The sequence below is a fragment of the Drosophila innubila genome, chromosome X, assembly GCF_004354385.1.
Source record: "Drosophila innubila isolate TH190305 chromosome X, UK_Dinn_1.0, whole genome shotgun sequence".
NCBI lineage: Eukaryota > Metazoa > Arthropoda > Insecta > Diptera > Drosophilidae > Drosophila > Drosophila innubila.
Window position 1 is genome coordinate 31,542,799 of NC_047626.1, and position 26,509 is coordinate 31,569,307.

Here is a 26,509-nt window from a genome sequence, read left to right on the forward strand (position 1 = left end):
ATCTCCAAAAAATTGATTTTTTGCACAGGTATTGCTTTTATATCGTATCATCCATTGATGATACAGCGTTTTCGAAAAAAACGTCAATTCGCTCCACTCTAATTTACGTACGAGGATCAATTTTTATATTATTAGTCTTGCCTACATCTAGTGTGATCAGACACTTTCACTAAAAAGTTTGGTACTTGGCTTTAAAATTAATCAGAATTTACAAGGACTTTAATCATGGTCGTCTTTCGGCACAGGGCTAACTCCGCGAAAGTCGTCCTTAAACGGTTGTTGTGCCGGAGAAATTTATGATTCCACAGACTTCGTTTTTTGTCAAAGCACTTTAAACCACTTGTTTCTTAGAAAAACTGTTTATGGGCAATTGTTTCATTGAAGCAACGTAGGAGAGTTAATTTGAGTGGTATACAACCACTTATGTTCAAGAAGTAATAAAACTGGTTGTCTGTTTCTGGGAGTTTCATGTTCGATGGTGTGCCAAAATGTTCATGATTTTTGCAAGAAAGTGCGATGAGTTTTATCTTTCGAATATTTATGAGGGAATATACTATAGCCTAAATAAATCGATTTTGAAATTTCTGATAAAAATATATGATTAATACAACTCTGAGTACAATAAAATGCTTATTGTTTTTCTTTGACAATCCTGTTGCCTTTTATAATATTCAATATACTATAAAAGTGTAGAGTTTTTTCTTTAATACTAAAATCTATCAGAGTATGTAGCTTCCGGTTTATTGTTAAAAATATGAACATTCTTGGTTGAACAGAATTGGGCTATAAAATATTTTTGACACCCCTTCCGCCTTTCTGATTTTAGTGGAATGTATTAAGTAAATACAATTAAAAATACAATTTTTTAAACAATTTATGCAATATATGTTCGAGGTATTGTGTTGACATTCGAGATGATACAATAAACAAGTGCTGTTATAGTATCACATATTTCATAACATAATTTGATATTAGACAACGTGTAAATCCCCAATCTGAAATCCTAACTTAAGCTATACTCACATATAATTCTTATCGACTTAAAGAAAAGCATGATGAGCAAAACAAAAGATATATTGAAGGTAAGTAGTGAGACAAAAGACAAAGAGGAATGGTTAATGACACAAGTTGGTAGCATCCAGTTGAGTCAATCCCATAAAGCATTTAACTATAATAATATTTTGCATTTATCAAATAAATCAGAGTCACACTGCTTTATTGTTTCAGTGACATAAATACAGTGATAAGCTGGCTTTCAAGTACCCGGCAACTTGAACTGCTGCAACTGATAAGATACAAATGCGATTACAACGCGATTACGGCATGTAATTATATTGTGCCACTGCTTTATAGCAACAAACAAGCCACAACCACACATTGATCTCTAAACACATTCACCATGACCCACTATGTTAAAATGAATCAAAAAAAACCTGTCTATTAAAGCAAATCTAGCTAAAAATATATTTATTTTTGCTGTGCATTTTGATTTTTTCTTTTATGTGAATATACCAGATATCGCAAATAATTATTATTTAAATTATGAAAATGCATTTTACCTCTCTTTTTGATCAACAAAATTATGAAATAATAATAACTTTTAAAATTTTTTTTTTAAATCATAATGTAACTCTAATTTTAAATTTTTAAAATGAAATCAAATATAACATTTTTTTTATTTAAAAAAAAAAAATAATAAAATAACTTAATATTGAATGTGAAAATCTTTTAAAGCAACATCTCCCAAAATCAAAAAAAAAGCACTTTGTGTACGAAACACTACATATCCTTAAAAGACACATATGTATAACCATTATAAAAATAAAATGACTTAGTTTAATTATTATATACAAATTAAATTTAATAATTATTTGATATTTTTATATTTAAATTAAATTTAATAATTTTTTTGAATAAAAAAAAAACAAGTATTTTCTTATATTTCTCTTAAAAGTTACGAAGCAACACAAATTTTTAATTTTTATTTAAAAAATGCAGTATAGTATTTAAGTAACAGTGTTTATTTCAAAGTTATGATACAACATTTTTTTTTCAATAAAAATAAATAATAGGAGTTACTTTTATTTATATTTTAAGAATTGCAAATAAGAGTTATTATTTAATTTTTAATTAAAAATAAAAAATTAAATTTGAATTTAATATCTTTTGAAATGGTTTTTCATTGAATTTTTGACCGTTACGAAGTAACACATTCAATTTAATATCGCAAAATTGGAGCACTACAACAACATTTTATAGCTAGTTAAATTTTTTGTTTTGACCTTCTGTATGAAAATTGTTTTTGAGATATTTAATTCAATTACACAGATTATCAAAATGTTTTTGTCTTACACATTCTGACCATATATGGGTGAAATCAGCTTACTATATAGCTGCCATAGGAGAGATTGGTTGAGCATCAGCCTTGAGGATGAAAAATGTTGTTGACTCAAGAGATGTATATTATCATATAGATGCCATAGGAACGATCGGTCAAAAATCAACATTTAGTATGAATCACTTATTAATTTACGAAGATATCTCTACCAAACTTACAGAGTATATCCCGTATCGACTTGTAGTGGAAATCGGACCACTATAACATATAGCTGCCATATATGTCAGAAATTTGTGTCGAATTTTCTAAGATTTTAAATTGAGTTCTTTAAAACAACTGTTTAAAATTTAACACTTTATATGATTAAATTGCAGTTACATTCATTGCCTTTTGAAAATGTAAATCAGATGTGGCATTCTTAACAAATGATGAAACACTTCTAAAAAGATCTCAAAAAACGTAATTAAAAAAAAAAAAAAACTTCGTCAAAAACATTATGGGTGTAATATTTGTTTATCTATTTTCTTAGGAACAACAACAGGGTTACAAAAAATATACAAAAATCTTGCTGAGTTCGAAATCGTCTGCACTGCACTGCAGGAAAGTTTTTTATACAAACGCAAATTATCTAGTAGTTTTATACAACAACAATTGGTTTCTCGGATTTGCATTTGTTTTGCCCATTTGCTTCTTTTGCTTCTCCTCTTCAAGACCACTTAGTCCCTACACTGATGCAGTAGAAAAATGTTGGCAAAATTTCTTTAATTTGCACAAACATCTTACGTTTGATTTTGTACTAAATACTTATTAACGGTTATTTATGTTCGTCAATCAACTTGTCGTAGCTTAAGTTAACTTAACCTCATACCACTCAGAGCCTCTTTATTTAGTCAAGGATCTGTGTAAGATGTTTTTTCGTTAAACTTTGCCCTGACTAGAAACACACTTCCTTTCAAAACCAACTGTGACGGTCTACTGAAGGGCCGCCGTGTTCTCAGCTGATGGAGAACGATCCACTGACGAACAATAGAGAAAATAAATCCACATAAAATTTCTATTGCATTTGCAACTTCGGGCTCATCGGTAACCATGTCTTTTATTTATAATATAAACGAATGCGTTTTGGCGAATTCAAACAATAAACTGAAAGGCGTCTGGTGACTTGGTAACTGAGCGGCTCACTTTGCATCTAATGAAGTTCAACACCTATATGCGTGTGTATATCTCTTTGTGGTTGCGTGTGTGTGCGTATGCCTCACAGAATGTATGTGTGTATGTTTAGGTGAGATAATTGGAGAAACAGCTGACCGGCTGGAAGATTAGAGGAACTCACCTTGAAACGGGTATTGCTCGTATTAAATGCTGCTGCGGTGAATGTTGCTGTTGCTGATGTTGCTGCTGTTGTTGTTGATGTTGTTGGTGCTGTTGCTGATGTTGCTGTAACGTGTTGCTTGCAGCAGCAGCCGCAGCTGCCGCCGCAGCTGCAGCCACAGTGTTGGTCAACGCGCTGTTCACCACCAGATTTGATCGATGTCCGCTGTCTGTTGCGCTACTGCTGCTGCTGATGGCACTGCTGCTCCTGGCATCGCCTGCAACAACTCTTCGCAGCTCCGTGTGCTGATCGAAGCCCAAACCACTGTCATTAGAATTGTCACAGGGCGGAGGATGCGGTCGTTGCGGTATTCGCTTTCCAGTCACTAACTTGCCCGTCCCCGTCTAATATCATAAAAAGTATCAACAAATTTGGCACCAACAATTTTTAGAGTCAAAAAGTTGGTGCTACTGCGACTCTTGCTTACCCTAGCAATTGTGTGTAGTTTTCCGGGTAATCCCTTGCCTGGCTGTCTTTTTGACGGTATGCGAAAGCCTTTGCGATGTATCCGAGGGCTCATCGTTGAATTTGTGGACATAGTCATGCGCATGCCTAAAGGGTAAGAGAATAATTAGTAATTAAGTCTATTTTCAATACGTGATTTATTTAATTATATCGTATACATTAAAGATTAATATCCCTAATCTTAGATATCGTATACCATTTTGAACTTAAACAATTTCAAACATTTTATTTCAAATCATTATAGTTTTTTTACGAATATCGGTATCCAATAGGAGTAATCGGTCGAAAAAAATATAATTATTTATTTATTTGTGCTTTCATCCTAGCGCAACAAGCATATGGCATACTTATAAATTAAGGCGCTAGTCACAGAAGTGCAAAAGAATATAAACTTTGAATTTACTAACATTTAAGAGAGATTACAATTACATTAGAACTTACATACCAACATTTAAAAGTTGTTACAAATACAATATAGACTATTAGGTAGGCAATTGAATTTTCTCTGGATATAATTTAAATTTTGATTATAATTTAGATCTCTCTCTCTTTCCCTCTCTCTCCGTCTCTCTTTATCCATCCCTACTATTTTAAGTTCATATATTTTTAATTTAACTAGTTATATTTTATACAGGGACCGTAACTGATATAAGTTTAAAAATAAAAATTGAAACATCAATAAATTTTAAACTTTTATTTAAAAGTTTCGATATAACATTTATTTTTGATATTTATTAAAAAAGTAAAAAATAATAGTTAAATAAACATTTTTATTTAAAAGTTGGAAAAAAAAACACTTATACTTGATTTTTTCATTAAAAATTTAAAATAAGTATTATTTTTGATTTTAAATTTAAATGTCACAAATAAGAGTTATTCAAAAACTTTTAAGTAAAAATCAAAAATAAAAAAGTTCAGTTGAACGTCTTTTAAACCAATTGGTGTGTTAAAAAAATTTTAAGATATTCTTATTCTATTTGTGCCAACCGAACTTGGTATATTTGCTAAGGCACAGATTAAGAATATTTTTTAATTTTTTGAATACACCAATTGGATAAAAAGACATTCAAGTGAACTTTTATTGATTTTAGTTTTACTTGAAATTTATTGTATAATTTTTATTTGCGATATTTCAAATAAAAATCAAAAACAGCACTTATTTTTAAATTTTAATTGAAAAAATCAAGAATAAGTGTTATTTTTCAACTTTTAAATAAAAATTGTTATTTAATTATTATATTTTACTTTTTTAATAAAAATCAAAATAAGAATTAAAAATGATTTTTATCATTTTTTATCGGAAATAAAAGCTTTTAGCTTAGATCTCTTATTATGACAAAAATAGGAAATTTTGGTGTATTGCATGTTATCCTAACATAATTCTATCCTATTGATTTATTTAGTTAAAATTTGCTAACATAACACTTATTTAAGGTCCCTGATTTTATATATATTTTGTGTTTATGTGGTGCAATTTCAACCAAAAAAAAAAAGCCAAAAAAAAAAATATATTGACTAAGTCTATCGATTTGTCAATTATGTTTTGTAAAAAAATAAATACAAATGCAACGTGAAGTATTCTTAAAAAGCGAAAAACTGAAGACCGTCTGTAGACGTTCTTGGCGGTTTGAGCGGAAAAAAATATGGGCGTTCTCTTGCATCACAAGGGAATATCGCACGCAACTTTTGGTGATGTCTTTTGATATTTTTTGCTTCTTAAGTTTTTTTTGAGTTGATAATCACTAATATAAGTATTAAAATACAATTTTTTTAAATTTAAGTTATTATTATTTATAAAATATATTAATTTATAAGCAATTTGAAATGAACCATTGCTTGAGTTGATAGATTCTGTAGATGCGATGATAAGTTTAGCAGTTATAATAGTGATAGAACTTCGATTATGTTGCCGACAACATTCAATCTAGAAACCCAGACTATTCCGAAACCATTAGAAAATTGGAAAATTATTGAAAATGATAATTCCGATGCATTTCTTCAAGATTTAAATCTCCTTTCCGCCTCTCATTCAATGCTTCCCAAGACACTCAGGCAACAGTTTGACCTGAAGTGTTGGTCCTATACCCATCGATATAGAAGAACTATCCTTATCAACAACTGCATGCTTCAAGCGTTTTTAAAGCATTCGATCTTCATTGCCCATACTTGAACCAACTAGTCCTCAAATCCAGTCTACTTCCCGCCGAGTTCTGCTCCAAAATTCAAGGAGTTATCATAAATTCGGTATTGTGGAAAGATAACAAGTGCGGTAGGCTGGCATCTATATATATATGTTAGGATATCACCACTCCTCAGAGCTAATCCCAATGAGGAAAGAGCTAAAGCAATGCATTATGGTAGGATGCCGAAGCCATATATAGAAATCAGTTGCCTTCAAATAAATGAAGAATACAATAATCACATTGGAAGGTGTTACTTGGATGGACGGCCTTTTGGGCAGTTACAATCCAAGGACGAAGAAAATGCAAATAATTTTCCAATTTGGTTGGCTAAAAAGGAAAAAGATGCATATAGTCAGTGTTTTGGTAGAAGTAAATGCTTAATTTATACACATCAGTCTCACAAAATTCTTTTTGGGACTTCTTTTACAAAAATAAATATATTTTAAGGCATCTTACTTAAAAAAAACCTGTCAAAAGGATTTTCCACATATTACTTAGTAACGGTTATCTCAAGCAATTATTCATTTAAAACTGCTTATAAATTAGTACATTTTATAATAGTCACTTAAATTTAAGTCAATTGCATGTTATTATAGTTATATAAGTGATTACCAACACAATAAAACACTTTAGAAGCAAAAAATAGCAAATGCTATCGCCAAAAGCCGCGTTCGATATTCCCTTAGAATGCAAGCGAACGGTTTTTTTTTCCGCTCAAACCGACAGGACCGTCTTCAATGGCATTCTGCACTGTGAGGAAAAAGAATGAGCTACCACAAACATAATAATTTGTTTTTTGCGCAGTGCCGAATGTCAATTTTCGTGTTTATTTTTTTTTTATTAATTTATATTATTATTTAAGATTTTTATATTAAACTTTATTTTTTTCGTCACAAAATTGGATATCAGAAATTTTGGGGGTAGACTTTGACCTCGTCTAGAGGTTTTTACTGTGGGATATCAGAATTTCAAAATTCAAATTCAAAAGCTTTTTTTGACATTATATTATAACTATCATTAATGCAGACAGATAATAAATATGTAAATTTATTTGTTGAATTTCTTCCATATTTAAAAAATTGTTTTCTTTAATAATAAAGAGAACAAGGGGGCTCCGCTCCCTGCTCGCTTTGCTCGCGGTGAGGTGATGCTACAGTCGAGCACGCTCGACAGTAAAATACTCAGGTACTCTTTTATAAAAGTTGATTTTCAACCAATTGTTTCTATGGCAGATATATGATATATGGAACCGATTTGAACCAAATGTGGTCAGAATGTACAAAACCAACATAAATGCATATTCTATCAGTTTGGTTAAGATATCCCAAAAAAAAAACAAAAAACTTTTTCAAACTAAGACTTAGTTTTCGATTGAGCGTCTCTATTGCAGCTATACGATATAGTAAATTGATTTAAACCAAATTTGGTCGGAATGTATAATACAAGCCCAGATGCATATTCTATCAGTTTGGTTCCGATATCTCAACAAACAAAAAACTTTTTCATACTAAAACTTCATTTTCGATGTATCGTTCCTATGGCAGCTGTATGGTATAGTGGGCTCATGGGCTCAGGGTATAAAAAGAATAAATAAATTGCATATGCGTTGCAGAAAGACACAACAAGTTTAGGTCAATTAAACTAATTTAAGCCCGAATTGTGAAAAAACAAAACTGAACTATCTGCCAACACTGGAATTTTCTGCAACACAACAATTGTTATTTTTGTAGCGCAAAAGCTGTCTGCTGCATAGGTTGGCTGATATGCCACTTTATTTTTGAACTCTTAGTTATATGTATATATACACTTAATCGGTTATATCTTGCCAAAACGAATTTACCGATAAGTGTGATATACCAAAAACGGAATTTTATTGACTATAACCTATTGAAATTTGATAAAGATGTCATGTGTCAATTTTTCAAAAATCGCTTAAATATAAGCTAAAAAACCTTATTTTACCTGTAATATGTTACCTGAGTACTTTAGAAAAAAAATTTTAAAGGTACGCCTAAAATCCCTTAAACTCACCTTTCCAATGATATATAGGACATATCTGTAGCTAATATGGCTTGGAAACTATTGGGGTTAAAATTTTAGCGGGATTTAGCGTTTTCCCGTTAAACTAGCGGTTTTTTCAACAAGTAAAACCAACTTTTCTAGATTTTCGAAAAAGGAATAAATCCCCATCATAACATATAAGGTTCCTTAGCGCTTTGACGCAAACAAACATACATACAAACTGACATTTCAGCTCATTTTGAGAAGGCCACTAAAAATTTCAAATATATTTGAAATTTTGAACCAGTTGTCGGATTTGGGTGATCGAGGTAATAATCGACGCGTACTTTTGATAAGAATTTAAAAAAAATAAAAAAAATTTGCCAAAAGGCCCCAACGGCTCCATTAGCTGCGAGCGTTTAAATTTTGACCCTCCCACTTACACCCCCGTATCTCATGAACCAGATGAGTTAGAAGAAGTTTTAGTATGCCATTTTGCAAGTTAGATCGGTATATAACTCGATCTGATCGGACAGTCATAGCAAATTTTCCATATTAGCTGTATATATTGCTAGTCACTAGCGCGAACTGCTGTCCACAGTGACACAGGTAAAGTTTAGTGTGTGCAATTCAGTTTTGTATATGAAAAGATTTTTTAATACATTTACTGTATTTTTTCATTAAATTGCAAATATAGACCATACGAGAAGTATTTGATGGACATGCAGAACTTTACGATGATAACGAAACCCCAACTATGGGGAAACCCCTTAAAATACTTTTAGGAGCTTGTATTGCTTTAAAAACTAAAACAGCCATTACTGTCGTTCTGTTTAACCGATCTTGATGCGATGGGATGATAGATAATAATAACAGTTTAAGTTATGTAAAAAAAATGGGTGTGGTAAAATTGCTGGTGCGAAATAGGGCGTGGCAAACATTTAAAACAAACTTAATCTGCGTGGGGCTTATAAAAGTCTGTGTGCCAAATTTGGTTACTATATCTTTTATAGTCTCTGAGATCTTTTGACAGACGGACATGACTATATCGACTCGGCTGTTAATGTTGATAAGAAACATAGATTATACTTTATAAGTTCAAAGATGCCTCCTTCCACCCGTTACATACATCTCAACGAATACATTATACCCTTTTACTTATTTTTTAAGTGGCGGGTATAAAAAAAGCGATCAATCAGCTTGTGCAACATACTTTACAGCTTCATCATGACAATATGCATCTTTACGAGTAGTTGAATGTATAAGTGTATGTGTAAGTATGTATGTGCGAATGAGCACATTTGTTGGTTCGTTTAAATACAATGCAAAAATTGTTCGACTTGTGTACGACTGCTTGAAACTCGCTTGATGATAATGTACCGTGAAACGGGAACTGAGATGGGAACAGCAGCGGCTAGGCGGGTGCATTGAACTCATCGTAGTCCAAGCAGCAAGAGAAGTGAATCTGAGTATGAGGCAGTGGAAGGCTGGATTGGTCGCGTCTTCGAAAGTTCGTTGGACGCACCATCTTATCATCGAATTAGATAGGACTAACCGACCTGGATAGCCTTAATCTGGCCTTGTCAACTTTTACCTTGAGTAAACATGGTTGCTTCTCCACAGATTCGGGCATAAAGGACATCGTTACTGTCCATAATACTACCCAGAGGTTAAAGAAAAAGCTAAGCATATCCTATTGCCTGCCGTATGCTCTTACAAAGATTTCATACTATGTGACAGACATTCTGGGGTATGCAATGATTCTTTTCCTGAAAACGCTAATCAATATATATACATTTTTTTCTCCTGACTCACTGACTGATTAATGTGGACCCCAATCGGTAGGAGCTAGGACTCTGCAATTTTTACACAATATAGCTGAAACAAATTCATCCCGCAATAAAACGGCGTTCTGCGAAATTAAAATGGCAAAGGGGGTAGCATAAGAATTACATAATTAAAAAAAAAAAAAAAAGAATACATTTGATAATAGCAGAATAACATTAAAGCAAAAATACATCGAAAACTCGATATTCGCTAAAGGGATTTTTAAGTATCTTATCTCAATATTTTTTGTTGACGATCTATCGAGTTGATGAAACTTAGACAACTTATTGAAGTCTGTTCATCGTACTAAATTTGCAGAATAATTATTATTATTTGTTACAATTTTTGATGAACGACCGTAATAAATGAAAGAAAAATTAGATTTGTATTAAATCTACGCGTGTATTTTGTGATTAAAAATTCGTTTTTGAAATAAAATAATTTTTTTTGATGTCTCGATATTTGTAGATTTATGTACTATATTCCGATACATCGACAACTAGATTTATTTTTGTCGATTTAACATTTCGATATAAAAGTCGATTCAAAGTTTGTCTTACATCACTAGTGCAGAGCATTTTGTATAACGATACACGATATTTGGTATCATAATAAAGTATCAGTCCCATTTTCCAAAACGATCAAAGCAACTGTATAAATTATTAGAGAGAAAGTCATTCTGGTGAACGTGTCCGATTTAATGCAGATGTGCTCATAGAACATATAATACTTTGCGGTCATTGTTGATACAATGGCATAAAAAGTAGCGCTTCATTGTTGCAGTTTAGACGCTCAATTGATGCTAAATTTAAGATTGTGGATGCATTAACTACTGGATCTGTCTTGCAATATCATTGTCCAGTTCCAGTTGATAATAAGAGCAGTAACAACAGCGTTATATAGACAGCTGTGTTAGCTGCTGATAAGACCATGGCAGCCCTATCCAAGAAATCCCACTCAATCCATGTTCTCCGATTCTTATTCACAGGATTGTTTTACGTATTTATAACTCTTTTCGTATTTGTAAGTCAACTTAGCTTACTCTATATATTCGATTCTTATTCACAGGATTGTGTTACGTATTTATAAATATTTTCGTATTTGTATGTCAACGTAGCTTACTGTATATATTCAGTTATCGGCTATGAGCTTTTTAATTTAATTAATTACAAGTGGAGCAAACTGATCGACAATGCATATGTTATCAAATATTGTCTCTTTACCAATATATTAAATCAAATATATAAAATAAATAGATTTTTGATATCTTTAATATCAGCCAATACATAATTTTCCCTTGTCGAACCAATATTGTCTACCTCTACCTTCTATAATTGTTTTTCTGCACATGCGAAATATTAAGAGCAATATTTTCTACATATGGTTTTACAATATAACAGCTAAGAGTCCTTAAGTAAAGCAGAAGTGATTTGAGTGAAATTGGCTTAAGTGTGTTCATTGATCTGACCACAAAATATTGGTTTAAAAACTATTTTTTTTTAAATTAAATTCAATATGCCGATGTGCTCTGTAAAATTACACGAGGCAACAAATTTGAACTTTTTGGCTATTACAAGAACCAAACCCACTTTTTTTGATAGATATGGGGCCACAAACTACGAAAAACATTTTTTTTTATGGTGAGATTTTTTTTAAAGAATTTTTTAAAATTTGGCTAAAAACTAAAACTTGATTTTCGACCGATTGTTCCTATGGCAACTATATGACATAGTTAACCGATTTGAACCAACTTTGGTTAAAATGTTGAAAATAACAACAAATTGATATTGTGTGAGAGTGGTTAGGATATCTCAAAAAACACAAAAAATTTGCATACTAAATGTCATGACGCCCCACAAGGTAGTCAGCAAAGTCTACAAAAACATGCCTATACACAAAATAATATTATATCGCTGTGTTTCCATAGCTTTTAATAAATGATATCTTTAAACGACGCGTAATTAATGCAGCTATGGAAATAAGATAGAAAATATTTTTTAATAAACATTTTTTTCGACTTTTCCTAGAATTTTAAAGTGAAAAAGCTAAAAAAAAAAGCTTAAAAAAATCATAATTTTCTTAATTCAAAAATTCATAGCTCTTAAACTACTGGTTTAAATCTAAGACTGATAAATCGATTTTGGCACTCTCGAGTAATGATGACAAAAAAAAAAATAATAGAAAAATTCGAAAAAAAAATCTCAACATAAGAAAAAATTTTTTTTCGTCGTTTGGGTCCCCAAATCTATCAAATAAAGTAGGTTGGGTTCTTGTAATTTTTTGGCTGTTGCCTAGTGTTATTTGACAGATGGCAGGGAACCGATTTGATCCAAGTTTGGTCAGGATATGTAACACCTATCGGAAACGATGTAGACTCTTTATGTCAAGAGTAGCCACAAACTACAATTTTAGTTTGTCTAACAGTGCTGCCATATCAGCCTTTTTCCGGACAGATCTGTTCCTTTATATAATGTATTTGCCTGAACTTTTTTAAAACATCCCCTATCCGGATTGCCTTTTTTTCCGTGATTTTTTTTTAAATATTCGCTTTTAATATATATTTTGTTAGTAAACTAAAAAAAACAATTTCGATTGCGTAATGGAAATTCACTTGTAAACGTGTTAAATTAAATATATCGGTTAGAGCAATCGGCGGTGTTTTAATTCATTTGGCGCCAGTTTAGGAAAGTTTGCACAACGCCAAAAGAAATTTACAAGCAAAAATTTCAGGAATCATAGCTCAATAGGCTTGAATGCTGACGTAATTGCAATCGGCTTATTGCAAATACTGCAAAACCAGCACTAATACGAAAATAGATCATAATTTTTCGTATGCGGAGACCAAAAAACATAAGCCAAATGCAGCACCGTTTGCCCAAAAAAGGCCCCATTGGCCATGTTTATTGTCTTATTGGCCTTAAAATTATTGTCTAAATAATACATAACTATGTATTTGTTCTGTTCTGCACATAAAAACTTAAAGAAAAATTCAATTTTATGATTTGTCCGGTTTTTCCGTCCCTTTTTAAAATTTTTGCCCTTTTCAGGGTCGTTTAATAGGCTTCTGAATGTTCAGTTAGAGAGTGCTGCCTTACAAATTGCGCCTGTACATCCTTTGTTGGCGAAGGGGCGTAGCATCCAAAATTGGAAACAAACTTGATCTGCGTATGGTATCCAGGAACCTACATACCAAGTTTAAAGTCTCTAGCTGTTATGGTCTCTGAAATCGACGCATTCAAACAGACGGACGGACGGACAGACAGACGGACATGGCTCAATCGACTCGGCTGTCGATCCTGATCAAGAATATATATACTTTGTGGGGTCTGCCACGCCCTCTTCTGCCTGTTACATACATTCATTCATCTAGCAACTAAATTGCTAAACTAGCAGCCCTGCACCACACCCACAGTTTTTAAAATACTACGTTTTTTGTGGTAATTAAAGTTATCCATTATTATTATCTATTATCCTACTGAATCGCATCAAGATCGGAAAAGTAGAACGGCAGCTATGGCGAACTAATGTTTTCAAAGCAATACAAGTAATTTCTCTAAAGAACTTTTATATATATTAAAGTAAGTCACGAATATCCTATGGTCGGGATCTCGACTATAGCATTTCCGACTAGTTTATTAATTGTATTGTTATCGACTTGTTTTTTGTTTTTATTAAAGTTAAAGGTATGTAACTAAGGGATACAAAAAATGTTTTGTGACCTGTGCATATGTGAAATATAATTAATTTGTGTTTTAAGTTAGCAAGCTTTGTAACACCGTTTTTGTGAGTAAGTCTGAATTTTGGTGGAGTAAAACTTAGTGAGTCTATCGTACACCTCGATAAATTTGAGTTTATCTAAAAATATGGATCGTCTTCTATGTAAATTAACCAAAATTAGCTGCAGCAGTCCACAACTGTTAAGCCTTAGGTACAAATCTTCTATTATAGTTTTCTGATAAGCCGAATATTTCGGAATCGAATTTGAGTACCGGCATTAAATATTTTTTTTGATATAACAAATTTGTAAAATTTAAAAAAAAAGCTTAAATTTTTTTTTTCAAATTTAAATTTAATAAAAATAATTTTTTTATGAGCTTTTGGGTCAAAATGCATATAAAAAAAAAAATTGAAAAAATCTTTTGGTCTCAGAACTAAGATTTTTGGTCTAAAAAATGCGTCGAGAACATAAAATTCTTGAATTAAGAGAACACATCTTAAATTTAAGAACATTTTAAATAAGACCAAGTTCTTATTTTAAGAATAAATGTTCTTAAAATTAAAATCAAAAAATTAAATAAATGAAAATTATTTTTATATTTTTTTTATTTTAAAATTTTGGTTTATTTATATTTTATTCTGTTTTATTAATTTTATAAATGTTATTTTAATTTGTTACGAGGGGGATTCGAACCGCCGCCTACTGCTTCACAACTGAAGCGGTTTCTCTAACCAGAGAGCCACGGTGCCACCATTTGCTTGATACGAAATAGTACCTATTTATACTTTCCTAACAATTTAAGATATTTATTCTTATATTAAGATTTTAAGATTTTTTAGATTAATAATCTTAGTTTTAGTAATTTGGTCTTAAAATAATCTTATTTTAAGAACAAAATATTTAAGATGAATGTTCTTGATTTTAGAACTTGGTCTTTTTTTTCAGTGTAGTAGGAAAAACTTTTTTAGTTTTTGTAATATCTTAACCAAACTCACAGATTCGCTTTTGCACGCCAAATATTGAAGTTTTCTGCCAAATCTAGCATTATTCGATTCTTTTACAAAAAATGCCATTTTATATAAATTTGTTGATAAATATTGCATTTAGCATGAAATCTCCAACGACAAAAAATTTCAAAATTTTTTTCAAATAGTATGATAACTGATAGTAATTGCTTCATACAAACGGTAAAAAAAAACCTAGTAGTGTGATTTATATAAGAAGGGATCATGTAATTTAACAGGTACTGATTACTGATCCATCAGAAGTAAAGAAGGGATTATTGATTAAAAAACCTGCCGAATAACTCCAATGCTAGAAATAACGTCCCTTTGCTCTTAAATGACAGAAACTGTAGTTGAAATGACTTCACTTGCAATTTTTTTTACTATTATACTTTTATTCTATTCTTACATACAAAAACGTTAATATGATCGGATTTCAGAACCAATAAATTTGCCTAATGCCCGGGTTACAGAATAATTTATAGATAGAAATTGAGTATTCGAATTATCAAGTTGTCCGAATTAACAAGTGTCCGAATTATTTAAATAGCCTCTAGTACTGTATATAATTTTAATAACGAAATAAATTTAAATATAAATCTAATTTTACAAAAGTCTAAATTTGTTTTAAAATGACCTCTTATTTTATTATTATTATGTTTAAGTGGTTTATGTAAGTGAACTTGTTTTGTTTCCGCGCGATTGAGTTCACTTCTCGATAAGCACTAAGTTCCAAGAAAAATTTCGATTGTAGATCATTTAGTTCTGCAAATGAACTGCGATGAACACAAACTTCAGTGTACTGTCGATGTTTTAATGGAAATCGATATACTCAACTCGATAGATTGTGAGTTGCAGTACTCGATAAACACTCTTGCGAAAGTTAAGTTGTCGATCTTACGATGTATTTTTACATCACTAATAAAAAGTATGTAGTTATTTTTATTTCGAACCGAACCTTTTATTTTAGAAATTGGTTCGGTTCAGGTTTGGACTCATGGACCTGACCCGGTTTGCTTAAAAACTGGAACCGAACCGATTCAGCTAAGTTCGGTTCAGAATCGGTTTGCAGCCTTGTTAGTAATAGTAATATTAAACATAGTATACGTCTAAGTATAAGTGTGTAATAGCTGGTACAATTATTATTTATTTATTTTAAGGTCAGGGGTTTCTCGAAATGTATCGGGAGGGTAAGGATTTCAAGGAAGGGAGAGAGTTCTATGAAAAAAACGTGAAAGAGGCTATTATAATTACTGCATAAAACACGAAACGACCTGAGCAAAGCGGGCACCGAAGAGTTGAGGCGACCCAAAGGAAAATTGAATATATCTCGCCAATACAAAATTTATGAAGAAAAACAACACCCAGAGTTTTCCTACGATTAATTAAAGACGGAAGATTAAGAAGAAGATGCCTCCTGGAGTATGATGGTAAACGAAGGTTAGATTCCCAGCTTAATCCACGTAAGAAAAAAACAAATTGCCTGTGAACTAATTCAATCCTGGTTTATATGATACTGCGGGAACCAAATTCAGGAACAGTATTATAGGATGGGGCAAAGAGACAAATCAGTTTAGTGCTAAAATGATCATTAAATTCTTTTGGTATACTATATGCAATATTCGAATTTATGAAAAATATTTTCGATTTGGTCCACAGTGCATTCTCAACATTATAATGTGTCGACATTTGCGCATTGATTGTTTTTAAGGTAAGAAATAATAATTTTGTTATCTAGTTGTCATTAAATAGAAAATTTGCGACTAATTTATCAGTTTTTCAATATAAACAAAATGAAGCCAACTATAAGAGATTTGTCAAAATTTAAGTATTTGCTAAATATTTTTTGTCAGTATCAGAACAATATTAACAGAAATCTTATCATTTCTATTGCTATAACTTGAAAGTTAATTGTTTTTCATCAGATTTATATCTTTACAGCAGTGCTGGCAATTAAGAGCGAGCAGGAAAAATGTGCATATATTGGTGTGTTATATACTGAGCGAATCGGGGCGTAGACAAGCCATGAAAACCTTTTTCTGTGGCCTGCTTGGATTATTTAAAAGTAATTTAATGAATCAAAAATTATTTCCAATATTTTTTTAACAATAATTATTTGCTTGTAAAAATAATTTATATACTTCATTTATTTGAATATAAAAAATATTCGGGGCATAGAAATGCTTTCGTCACTAGACTTTTTCCTTGTAAATAGGATTGTTTTTTTTTTTTAATTTTTTGTAAAGTTTGATGCTTTACGTTGGGCATGTTGGATTGCGTGATTGGCATTATCTGATTTTTACCAATTTAAATTTCTTAACAACATCTGCAGGGTCTCACAGTCGAGTTTGCTTGACTGTTACCCGAGTGCTAATGAAATAGCTAGAGTCTGTCTGAAAACCTTATGCTTTACAGGCCATCTACCTTCCTCTTTCATGTCAGTTTGAAATATTTTGTCAATTCATGCAGCATCAAGTTCATACCAATTAACCCTTGAACTGAAAAAGTAAATGTACACGTATGATACCTGACATTTCGCTGCTTAACGGGTCTGCTCCCAGAAGCAAAAGTTTATTACACATACAAATATTAGTACTTGGGAATACGACTACCTGATCAAGAGAACAACAAGATCGGTAAAGGAGCCACTTTACCTGTCACTGACGCGCAGTTTTATCTAAGCGCTTGCGATAAGACAAGCCACATCGAGTCAAGGCCAAGACTACACCGTAATCAAAATCCGAAACCCACCCACCTACACAAAAGTGCGCTTTTTCACACTCCCACCCGACGACGACAAGTTGTTGTTATCAATGATTTTCGGACTTCTTTATATAATTAACATACATAAGTTGTTTAAATAAATGTGCAATTCATTGTATTAAAACTAAATTTTAGACTATATATTATCTTAAATTGTACTTAGTTACTTATCTAAGTTCTTTGAAATACTTTACTTCTCAGATGCTGTTTAAGAATATATATCGACCCCTTTTTGGAAAAGTATCGTATGCTGTTTATTTTTTTCCGAAATTCACTTTTTGCTGCAATTGTGTTCTAAAATTGCAAACGCATCTTCAGGTAAAATATTATAGAGGTAATCGCTATAATTTCGACACAATATCAGTATTCATTTTATCGTATGTGAAAGTGATTGTTCGAATAAGCTGGAAATTATCATATGTTCCATTCCAAGTTTGCAAAAAATTTATTTTGAAGACCTAAGGTGAATGTAAATTATTTCGCCTCATTTTATCTAACATATTTATTTAATTTGAAGCCAATTCTATTTCTTTTTTTTTACCGCGCAACGATTGCATTGAATCAAATTATACCGATATTAAAATGTGAAAAATATTTTTTAATTTACCCCACTAAATAGATTGAAGAATATATTGAGCATGCTATGTACTGGTACTTATCAAAAAACTCCATTGACAATTTAAATTAATGACCAATTCATCTGCAATTTCAATAAAATCACTTTAAGCAATTTAGACTTTAACCAGAAATCAAGGCCTCCATATACATTTTAGTTGAACATTTCTACTAAAAAATAAAAGTATTTTACAAATTTAAAATTATGTTCTCTCAAGATATCATGTGGAAAACATAAGGCATAAACATTCAAGCAAAATCAAAGAAGACTTGTCTGAAACGGTCGAAGATAGTTAAATTCAGTTGAATATTGTATTTATTAAAATTATACTTCAATTAACTACTTAAAATAATTTTTTAATTTTGTTTATTTTAACATTATGTAAATTGTCTTCATTAGTTTAATTTTTATTATACTTATCGTATGTTATACATTTTATGGCAAAGCTATCAAAACTATAAGAACAAAAGTAACGTGTGTGTAGAAAATCCTTTATTATGCTTAGGACCAGTTTTTCAATGTCTCCATAAATTTTATAAAATAGATAAATTCAAATTTGACATTGATTTCTATACATTTTACGTCAAAATAACTGTTGTATAGTTATCAAATCCCTTAAATAGACATTGAAAAACCGGCCCTAAAAATATAAATTTTTTACAACATTTCTTTTTGGTAAAAATGAAAGAAGTTGAACATTAATGTGCAATTCAAATTTGAAAGCGATGTCTTCACTATAGCGCGAGAAAACTAAAAAAAAAAAACGTCTCCTGGACAATTTACTTTTGGTAACATACGATACTTTTGCAAGGGGTCGATATATTGGGGCGGGTCAATTTGTACGGGTGAGATAATCGTACCCCAAAATCAGAAACTATGATAAATTCTAAGAATATTTCAATATACATTTTTTTTTTTTTTGATTCGACGAAATGAGCCGAACTTGCCGTGCTCATTTGTCTGAGTCCATTTGTTTAAATGTCAACATATTCTATTAAATGTTAAAATTCTTGAAAAGTGTTGAAAAATTTAAAAAATGATCAAAAATTTAAAAAAAAATGTTAAAATTAAAAAAAAAAAACGGTTAAAAATGTATAAAGTGGTAGCTCCATATTGATTTTAGACCCATGATTTCTTGGGCAGTTCTTCATAGAATTCATCGTAGATAACGATTTTCCTAACTGCTTTGTCGCGAAAAAAAAAAAAGACCCACTCTAATGTACATGTAATTACATTTCTATTTTATTCCATTTTATTTTTATTTACTTTAATTTTGTGTTTTGTAAAATATCGATGAAGCTTCTTGGATTTCTAGACTACAATTGCAAAGCAACTGGCGTCGATTGAGGTTTTTGGTCTTATCATAATCTTATCGCTTCACAAACAAGGCAACTGGCAAAAGAAAACAAATGAAATAAAACTCAAACAGAAGTAGAGACGGCGCGAAATTTAATCAGCTATAATGTGAGGTGTGGGTGCTCGATATATTGAGATGGTAGATATATTTATGATAAGCAGTTTAGACAAATAAATGTAAAATTTACAAATTTTGTTATTTCTAGACACTGATACAAAAAATTACACTGTCGCGTACGCTCGGCTGTAGGTTTTCTGACTTGCATCGTTTTGCATAGATTTAGTAACTTTTTGGGATTGTTGTGTGTTGCTACACCAACCATTGTATATAATATTTTACTTTTGGGTTGTTATTCACTTTCTTCTGAACTAGTTTAAATTTTTTTAAACTCAATTTTTAACATTTAAATGCAACTTTCTATACGGTCATGTAGGTAGCTTACCAAAATTGCTTTTGTAATGATGTTGGTATGCATTTGTGTTTAAGTTGTTGTTGCTATTATTGTTGTTGTGGTGATGAGCATAGTGATGATGGCTGTTGTTGTTGCTGTTGTTGTTGTGACCGCCGTTGTTATTGTTGATCTTGCCGGCACTGCCATTGCCATTCCCGCCATGATGATGGTTCAGATTGTGCATTTTGGATGGAATACGATATCCAGACTCGTAATATTTATACTGATTGTAAGTGAAACGCATTTCGTGACCGTTATATGTTGGTAATGTATGTTTTTATTGTTAAAGTTGTATATACTGTTGTGTATCTTGCTTCACTTGACTGTATAACAATGGAATATATATTATTTTCAGTATTGAGTATACTGTATTCAGTATAAGAAACAGAAGGAGAACGGCTGGAGTTTCTCTTTAAATATTTTTAAATTGATATATGTATGCATTAATACATATTCTTTTATTGTTTATAGTAGTTAACATTTTTTATTTGCTATCGTTAGTTTGATTATTTATCTAAACTAGTAATTACATTTTTATATTTTTTGGAACTTCATGTATTTTTTATACGCACATTTTGTTTTTGTAGTTGGTTGGTAAATGTTCATAATAAATACATGCTTGTTATTTTTATAATTGTTGTTACTTTTTTTTTCTGTTGTTGTTAAAATTGTGTTTTTACCAGCTGCGAAAGAACGTAAACAGAAAACAACTTTTTTAAAGTATTTATGTACAAAACGCGGAAAAAACGTTCGAATTGTATAAAATTAAATTATTTCGTTCGTTTGTTTTGTTTTTTAAATTCGTTTTTTTTTTAGATGCCGCGAGAAACCGAATAAAAAAACTACGAAGAATGTTGGAATGTATGTATGTAAAAAAAAAAAAAAAAAAATAAACAAAAACAAGCTAAAAATATTTATTTTTCAGCGATATTGCCGTCGCGGGGATCACAAAACAGTTCAATGTCCATTCCAACAGTCACCAATATAATAATGACAAAATTAATGATGATGGTCCGAAGCGTTTTAAATGCATGGCATCGATATAGTCCCTTTATTCGAGTTGGCTCTTTCCTTTCTGCTTTGTAAAGCAAGTTTAAATATATTAAAGTGGATAGCACATTCAATTATGTACTACTTTAATGAAACATCGAGAACCGGTTCCTTCAGTTCTTTTATTTATCCTCTCGTTAGTTATTAATTTTTTGGATTTGAGAAAACTGGGATACAGGTTTACTGGAATCTTTTAAAGTATATAATAAAGAGCTGCACAAAATATTTTGAAAGTCGACTTCACTACTGTTCAGTACTTTCAACCAATATGTTTAATTTTGCAAGTTAACTTGTAGCTTTGATAGAAAACTTATATGATGTGATGATAAGTTTTAACATAAAACAAACAGAAGAATAGGAAAATATACAAGTTGCTTATACTACAAATTAACTTAAATGGAACTTGCATGGGCTTTATTTGTCCATTGACTATTAAAAATGCTAGACAATGCTAGATTGTAAAATTACACTATGTACCATCCGCTTTTGTTCTGTTTATCTGTTCCAGGCCTACCATTTATTTTAAATAATTTTTCCTTTCTGAATTTGATTTGAATGCATAACGGACGGACGGACATGGCCATATCGACTCGGCTTTTGATGCTGATCAAGAATATGTTACTCTATAGGATCGGATATGCCTCCTTCTCCCTGTTACATGCATTCCAAAGAATACAATATACCCTTTTAATAATTTCTTAAAGTAACGGTTAAAAAAGGCTCACCTTAACAAAGTTTTTAAAGCTTTATTTTCTCTCATGTTTTAAAAGAAGTTGTTTTTATTACAATACAAAATTATAATTTAATTGCGTTACCTAGTAATTTACGTTAATTTGCATTTATGTACAATACCTATTTTATTTTTTGTTTTTTCCAAATTTGTACACGATTGTGAATTGTTACCTAATACTAAACTACACAATATCAAAAGCTATCTTTAAGTAAACCATTCTCTTAAGAGATGATAATCAACATTGCTTGAAAACTAAACGAAAATTAAGCTGCGATTTTCCTTTATCTAAAGTTAAAAGATTCCTTATACAAAGTATTCGTTGAAATCGCCAATTTATCAGAACCACAAATAAGTTACTTGAATTGGTTGAAATTAGAGAATAATAGCTTGAATCAAATTAGATATGAAGTGCGTCTAATGCTATCATAGTCCATCACGTAAATTGTTATTGACATGATATATAGTATAAGACTTATGTATGTATGTATATACTCAAAGTTGTTAAATAGATAATTTAAAAGTTTGAAAGACCACAGAAGGGTCAGTAAAATACATTCAAAATTAAAATATAACATGGATCAAGCGATAAACTAAACACTGAACCGTTTTCAGTGAACGCGAATTTTAATATTCGCGCGACCTGTGGATGGTTTATGTGATATTTGTGGGCTGTGGCTGTGAATGGGGCTGCCTCTGGACGTGGTGTTTGACACCGATAAGATAAAACCAGCTTATCCGCAGCAGCGATCGCTAATTTTGGATTCGCTTAAATGTAGTGCGTGTTTTTCTAGTGCTTTTGAATGTGGCATTTTTTAATATTATAAGTGATTTTTCTCATGCAGTTTTCCGGATGCATTTTAGTATTATGTTTATTTGTTGAGTTTTTATTATTTGAAATCGTTCGACAATGTTTTCGGCAAACGATTAAATGTAACGTTGGTTAAGGCGTGATCAGCGTACGAATACAACGACAACGACGACGACGTCGACGACAACGATAACAAAATAGCCACTGGTGTCGCGCATTTCTCTTTCATTTGTTGCTGATAAAAGGCAACAAACAACACGCATTCAAAATGAATAGTAACAAATTATTTAACACACACTGATCAGCAATCGATCTGATCTGACAATAAAAAAAAAATAATAATAATAATAATTTTAGTATTTGATAATAATTTCAGACAGCCGCACAAAAAAAAAGTTGTTTATGTGGTTTAACCGAGGCCAGACGACAAAAACGAGCGTCGTGTTGCGAGCACTTACGCTGAGATCGATGAACTAAAATCCTAAAGAACGACAGCCGTAATGATGCCTGGGACCGCACTTTCAATAGCTCTACTGCTCTTGCGGCTGCTTGTTGTTGTTGTTTTTGCTGTCGCTCTCGACTCGCCCAGAGCATAGCTGAGAGAGAGAGAGAGAGAGAGCGAGAGCGAGAGCGAGAGAGAGAGAGAGAGAGAGAGAAAGAGAGAACGCGCGAGCAACAAGTGTGAGACTGTAGAAATAACAACAAGTGTACGCGTGGCTGCTCGTGCTTGATACGACAATTGCCGACGACCATCCACAGTGGCCCGTTTACAGCTTACAAAAATCAAAAGCAATAAATATTCTTCATACAAATTATGCTATAATATATACATAGCTGCGATTTGAATAATCCGGCATATTTTTCATCATCGGTATTCAAATGTTATAACACAAAGTTTAATGGTCACTTATAAATTAGCACAAATTGAAAAAAAAAAAAAAAAATTTATGTTTGCCAATATCCTCTTTTACACTTAAATACTTTGAAAGCTAAAAAATGTACACGTTTTGGATTTTTTTAAATGTTTGTCGATATTGTTGTTAATTTAAAAGCATTGATTCTTACTAGCTGTTTTATCAAAACGAACCACTGTGCGACAATGACGACAACGGGTTTAATTGACTTCAATGTGTTTGTGAGCGGAGCGCGCGCGCGGCCCACGAGTTGGTCACTATGATTCTGATTGCAAGCGCAAATTGATAAAAAAAAAAAAAGAGGCACACGTCCCACGAGTGGGAGGTACAGACAATTGATACCAAATCAATACAAATTGAGAACCAATGGCTACTGTCGCTGCTTGCTGTTAATTAACAGCTTTTGCATAAGCTGTGCGCACATTCGTTAAGCGCGCAATTTTTGTCAAAGCCTAAAAACAGAATGTGATCAATGCAGCAATACTCAAAGTCTATATTCCATATATATGTATATGTATCGAAAAATACACTTAAATAAGTATATATGTATGACCCTTTTGGGTGTCCGTGTCTGTTCATATCGAGCACACTTCACGCCTCTGAGCGGCACGACAGAAAGCAAGTCAAGAAAGCAGCAGCGGCAGCAGAAGTATTGTTAACATTAAATCAAGTCAACAGTTATGGTGATAAATTCTTGTTGGCCACTGCAATGATCGTGGCACAAGAAATGCCTAAAGAAATGTCTGGGATCATTCAAAGAACTTTCGCTAGACATATTTTATAATAGTTGGAGTCCACTGTGCGCGCCGAAATAGGTATCATTTCATTTCGTTGGGCACAAATGATAAAAGCAAACAACAACAGGAAAATAGCGCGTAACTAAATAAATACAACATATGTAAATCGTAGTCGCCATTGTCGTCAGCCCGCCAGCCATCCAGCCCGCCAGCGAGCAGCGACAGCAGCAGATTTAAACGCCCAAAAACGTACCTCAATCATTATCACAATCAACTTACGCCGCAACCACAGCCAAAGCAACGTTGTTGTTGCCGCAGATGTCGTTGTTATAATCGTGATAATAGTTTTTGTGCGCTAGCATCAGTGTTGTCGCTTCCTTTACAAAAATGCGTTCAAAGACTAAAAAAAAGTCACTAGATTAACAATAAAATTCCACCAAACTGGTTTTTAACAAACTAACTAACCTTTTTGTATTTAATTTTCAGTGCGCAGAGATATATGAACACTTAATTAAAGAAAATTAAAATTTTGACCCATTTTTTTTAATTTTGGGTATTACAAATATAAAATATTCTCTGCTTTTAATTCGACAAATTTTCTTATTTAAAGCTGATTTTTGACCTTACACTTTTATGGTAGCCATATGCGACAAATGAATTGTCTATTGTTGACAAAGATGCGTTAATAATAAGTTTCATCTACTTAAAAACGGAAACCCCAGAATGTATTAAAACAAACAAATATACAGATCGTTTTCTAAATATAAATTCCTATTCCTATAGAAAAGTCGAGTTTCGACCTGTGCACTGGTGTGTGACACTGCAGTGTCGATATTACCATTATTATCAATGGTACAAAGAGAAGATCATGGCGGAACAGATTTCAATCTATTTATCAATGCACTTACATTTAAACGACAATCCGAAAATACCGATTCTGAAAAATCCGAAGTTGTATATCGGCAGTTTGTAAAGTCGTTGAGGATATACAGTGTGAGATGGATGACAGCTTTGTTACTCTACTGACCCTTCTCGAATTTAGCAAGGCATTTGATCCCGTGAATCAACAGATGCTGTGCTCCAAACGTATTAGTCTGTTAAAGCTCAAAGTGTCAATTGTCAATTAATCGTGGTGTTCCCAAGGATTGATGTTAGATCCATTATTGTTTATCGTTATTGTATATCAAAGATCTTGTATGTAATTTGTCGAACTGCGAACTCCATGTGTTTGCAAATGACGTGCAATAGTACATAACAATTGAATTTTAGTGGTCGGTTGAATGATTTTAGGAAACTTGTAGACACTTGCATTTTGGCGGTCAACTTCCAGCAAAAATAAAACTTCTAAATGTCACAAGTTATTTTATAGGGGCGAGTTGTTCGGTAGTTCTGGTGCAGTCAAGGAAAATCAGCTGTCAATAACATTGCTCGATAAGTCTTTGGTGTTAAGAGAGGCAGATACAAACAAATCAAACAAAATGTTTAATATGAGTATTATGGCATTCATAAGATTAAGGATTCTGAAAAATACTCGTAACTGAAGAACGTGAATATAAGAGTAGGTCAATTTGTATGGAGTACAAAGAAAAACACCAAGCGGTTATCAAAATCGTAATCTACGATGAATTCTAAAAAGAATTCCCCAAGAAACCTTGCATCCACTTTTTAAGGAGAAGTTATACATACGTGTTATTTATATTGGTACTTGTCTGTTAGGTGGAACTTACAACAAGAAAAGAAGAAACAAGAAAAGAAGAAACTAGTGGGCCGGTGCTACAGTCGAGCATACTCGACTGTCAGAGACCCAGTACTTCCTATGGCAAAAACTTAAAATGAAAAATCTTAATAAATATTTACTTAACTTAAATGCATATTCTATCAGATTAGTTACGATGTCTCATAAAACATAAAAGATTTTCATACTAAGACTTGATTTTCGCCCGATCGGTCCTATGACAGCTATATGCTATATATAGTGGTCTAATTTTAACCAACTTTGGCAAGGATATATAAGTTTTATACGTATTCTATCAATTTGGTTACGATATCTTATTAAACAAAAATAGTTTTTCATTAGTCAGTCTTAATTTTCGCCCGATCGGTCATATGACAGCTATATGATATAGTGGTTCGATTTGAACCAACTTCGGCAAGGATGTATAAGACTAGTTT

General features: G+C 31.9%; 1 protein-coding gene across 5 annotated transcripts in view; it reads right to left on the reverse strand.

Moving 5' to 3' along the window:
• Positions 1-26,509, reverse strand: part of LOC117793411 (nuclear factor of activated T-cells 5) — an 82,004-nt gene that overhangs the window by 15,558 nt on the left and 39,937 nt on the right. For 2 of the 5 annotated variants that reach the window (XM_034633739.1, XM_034633754.1), the window contains exons 1-3: positions 20,087-20,339; positions 4,138-4,262; positions 3,672-4,054 (exon numbers count right to left, since the gene is read on the reverse strand). In XM_034633739.1, the coding sequence (XP_034489630.1) occupies positions 3,672-4,054; positions 4,138-4,262; positions 20,087-20,339 (761 nt within the window). Of the gene's footprint in view, positions 1-3,671; positions 4,055-4,137; positions 4,263-20,086; positions 20,510-26,509 lie in introns of those variants that run through there. The other 3 variants (XM_034633746.1, XM_034633733.1, XM_034633724.1) reach the window with 2 other exon arrangements.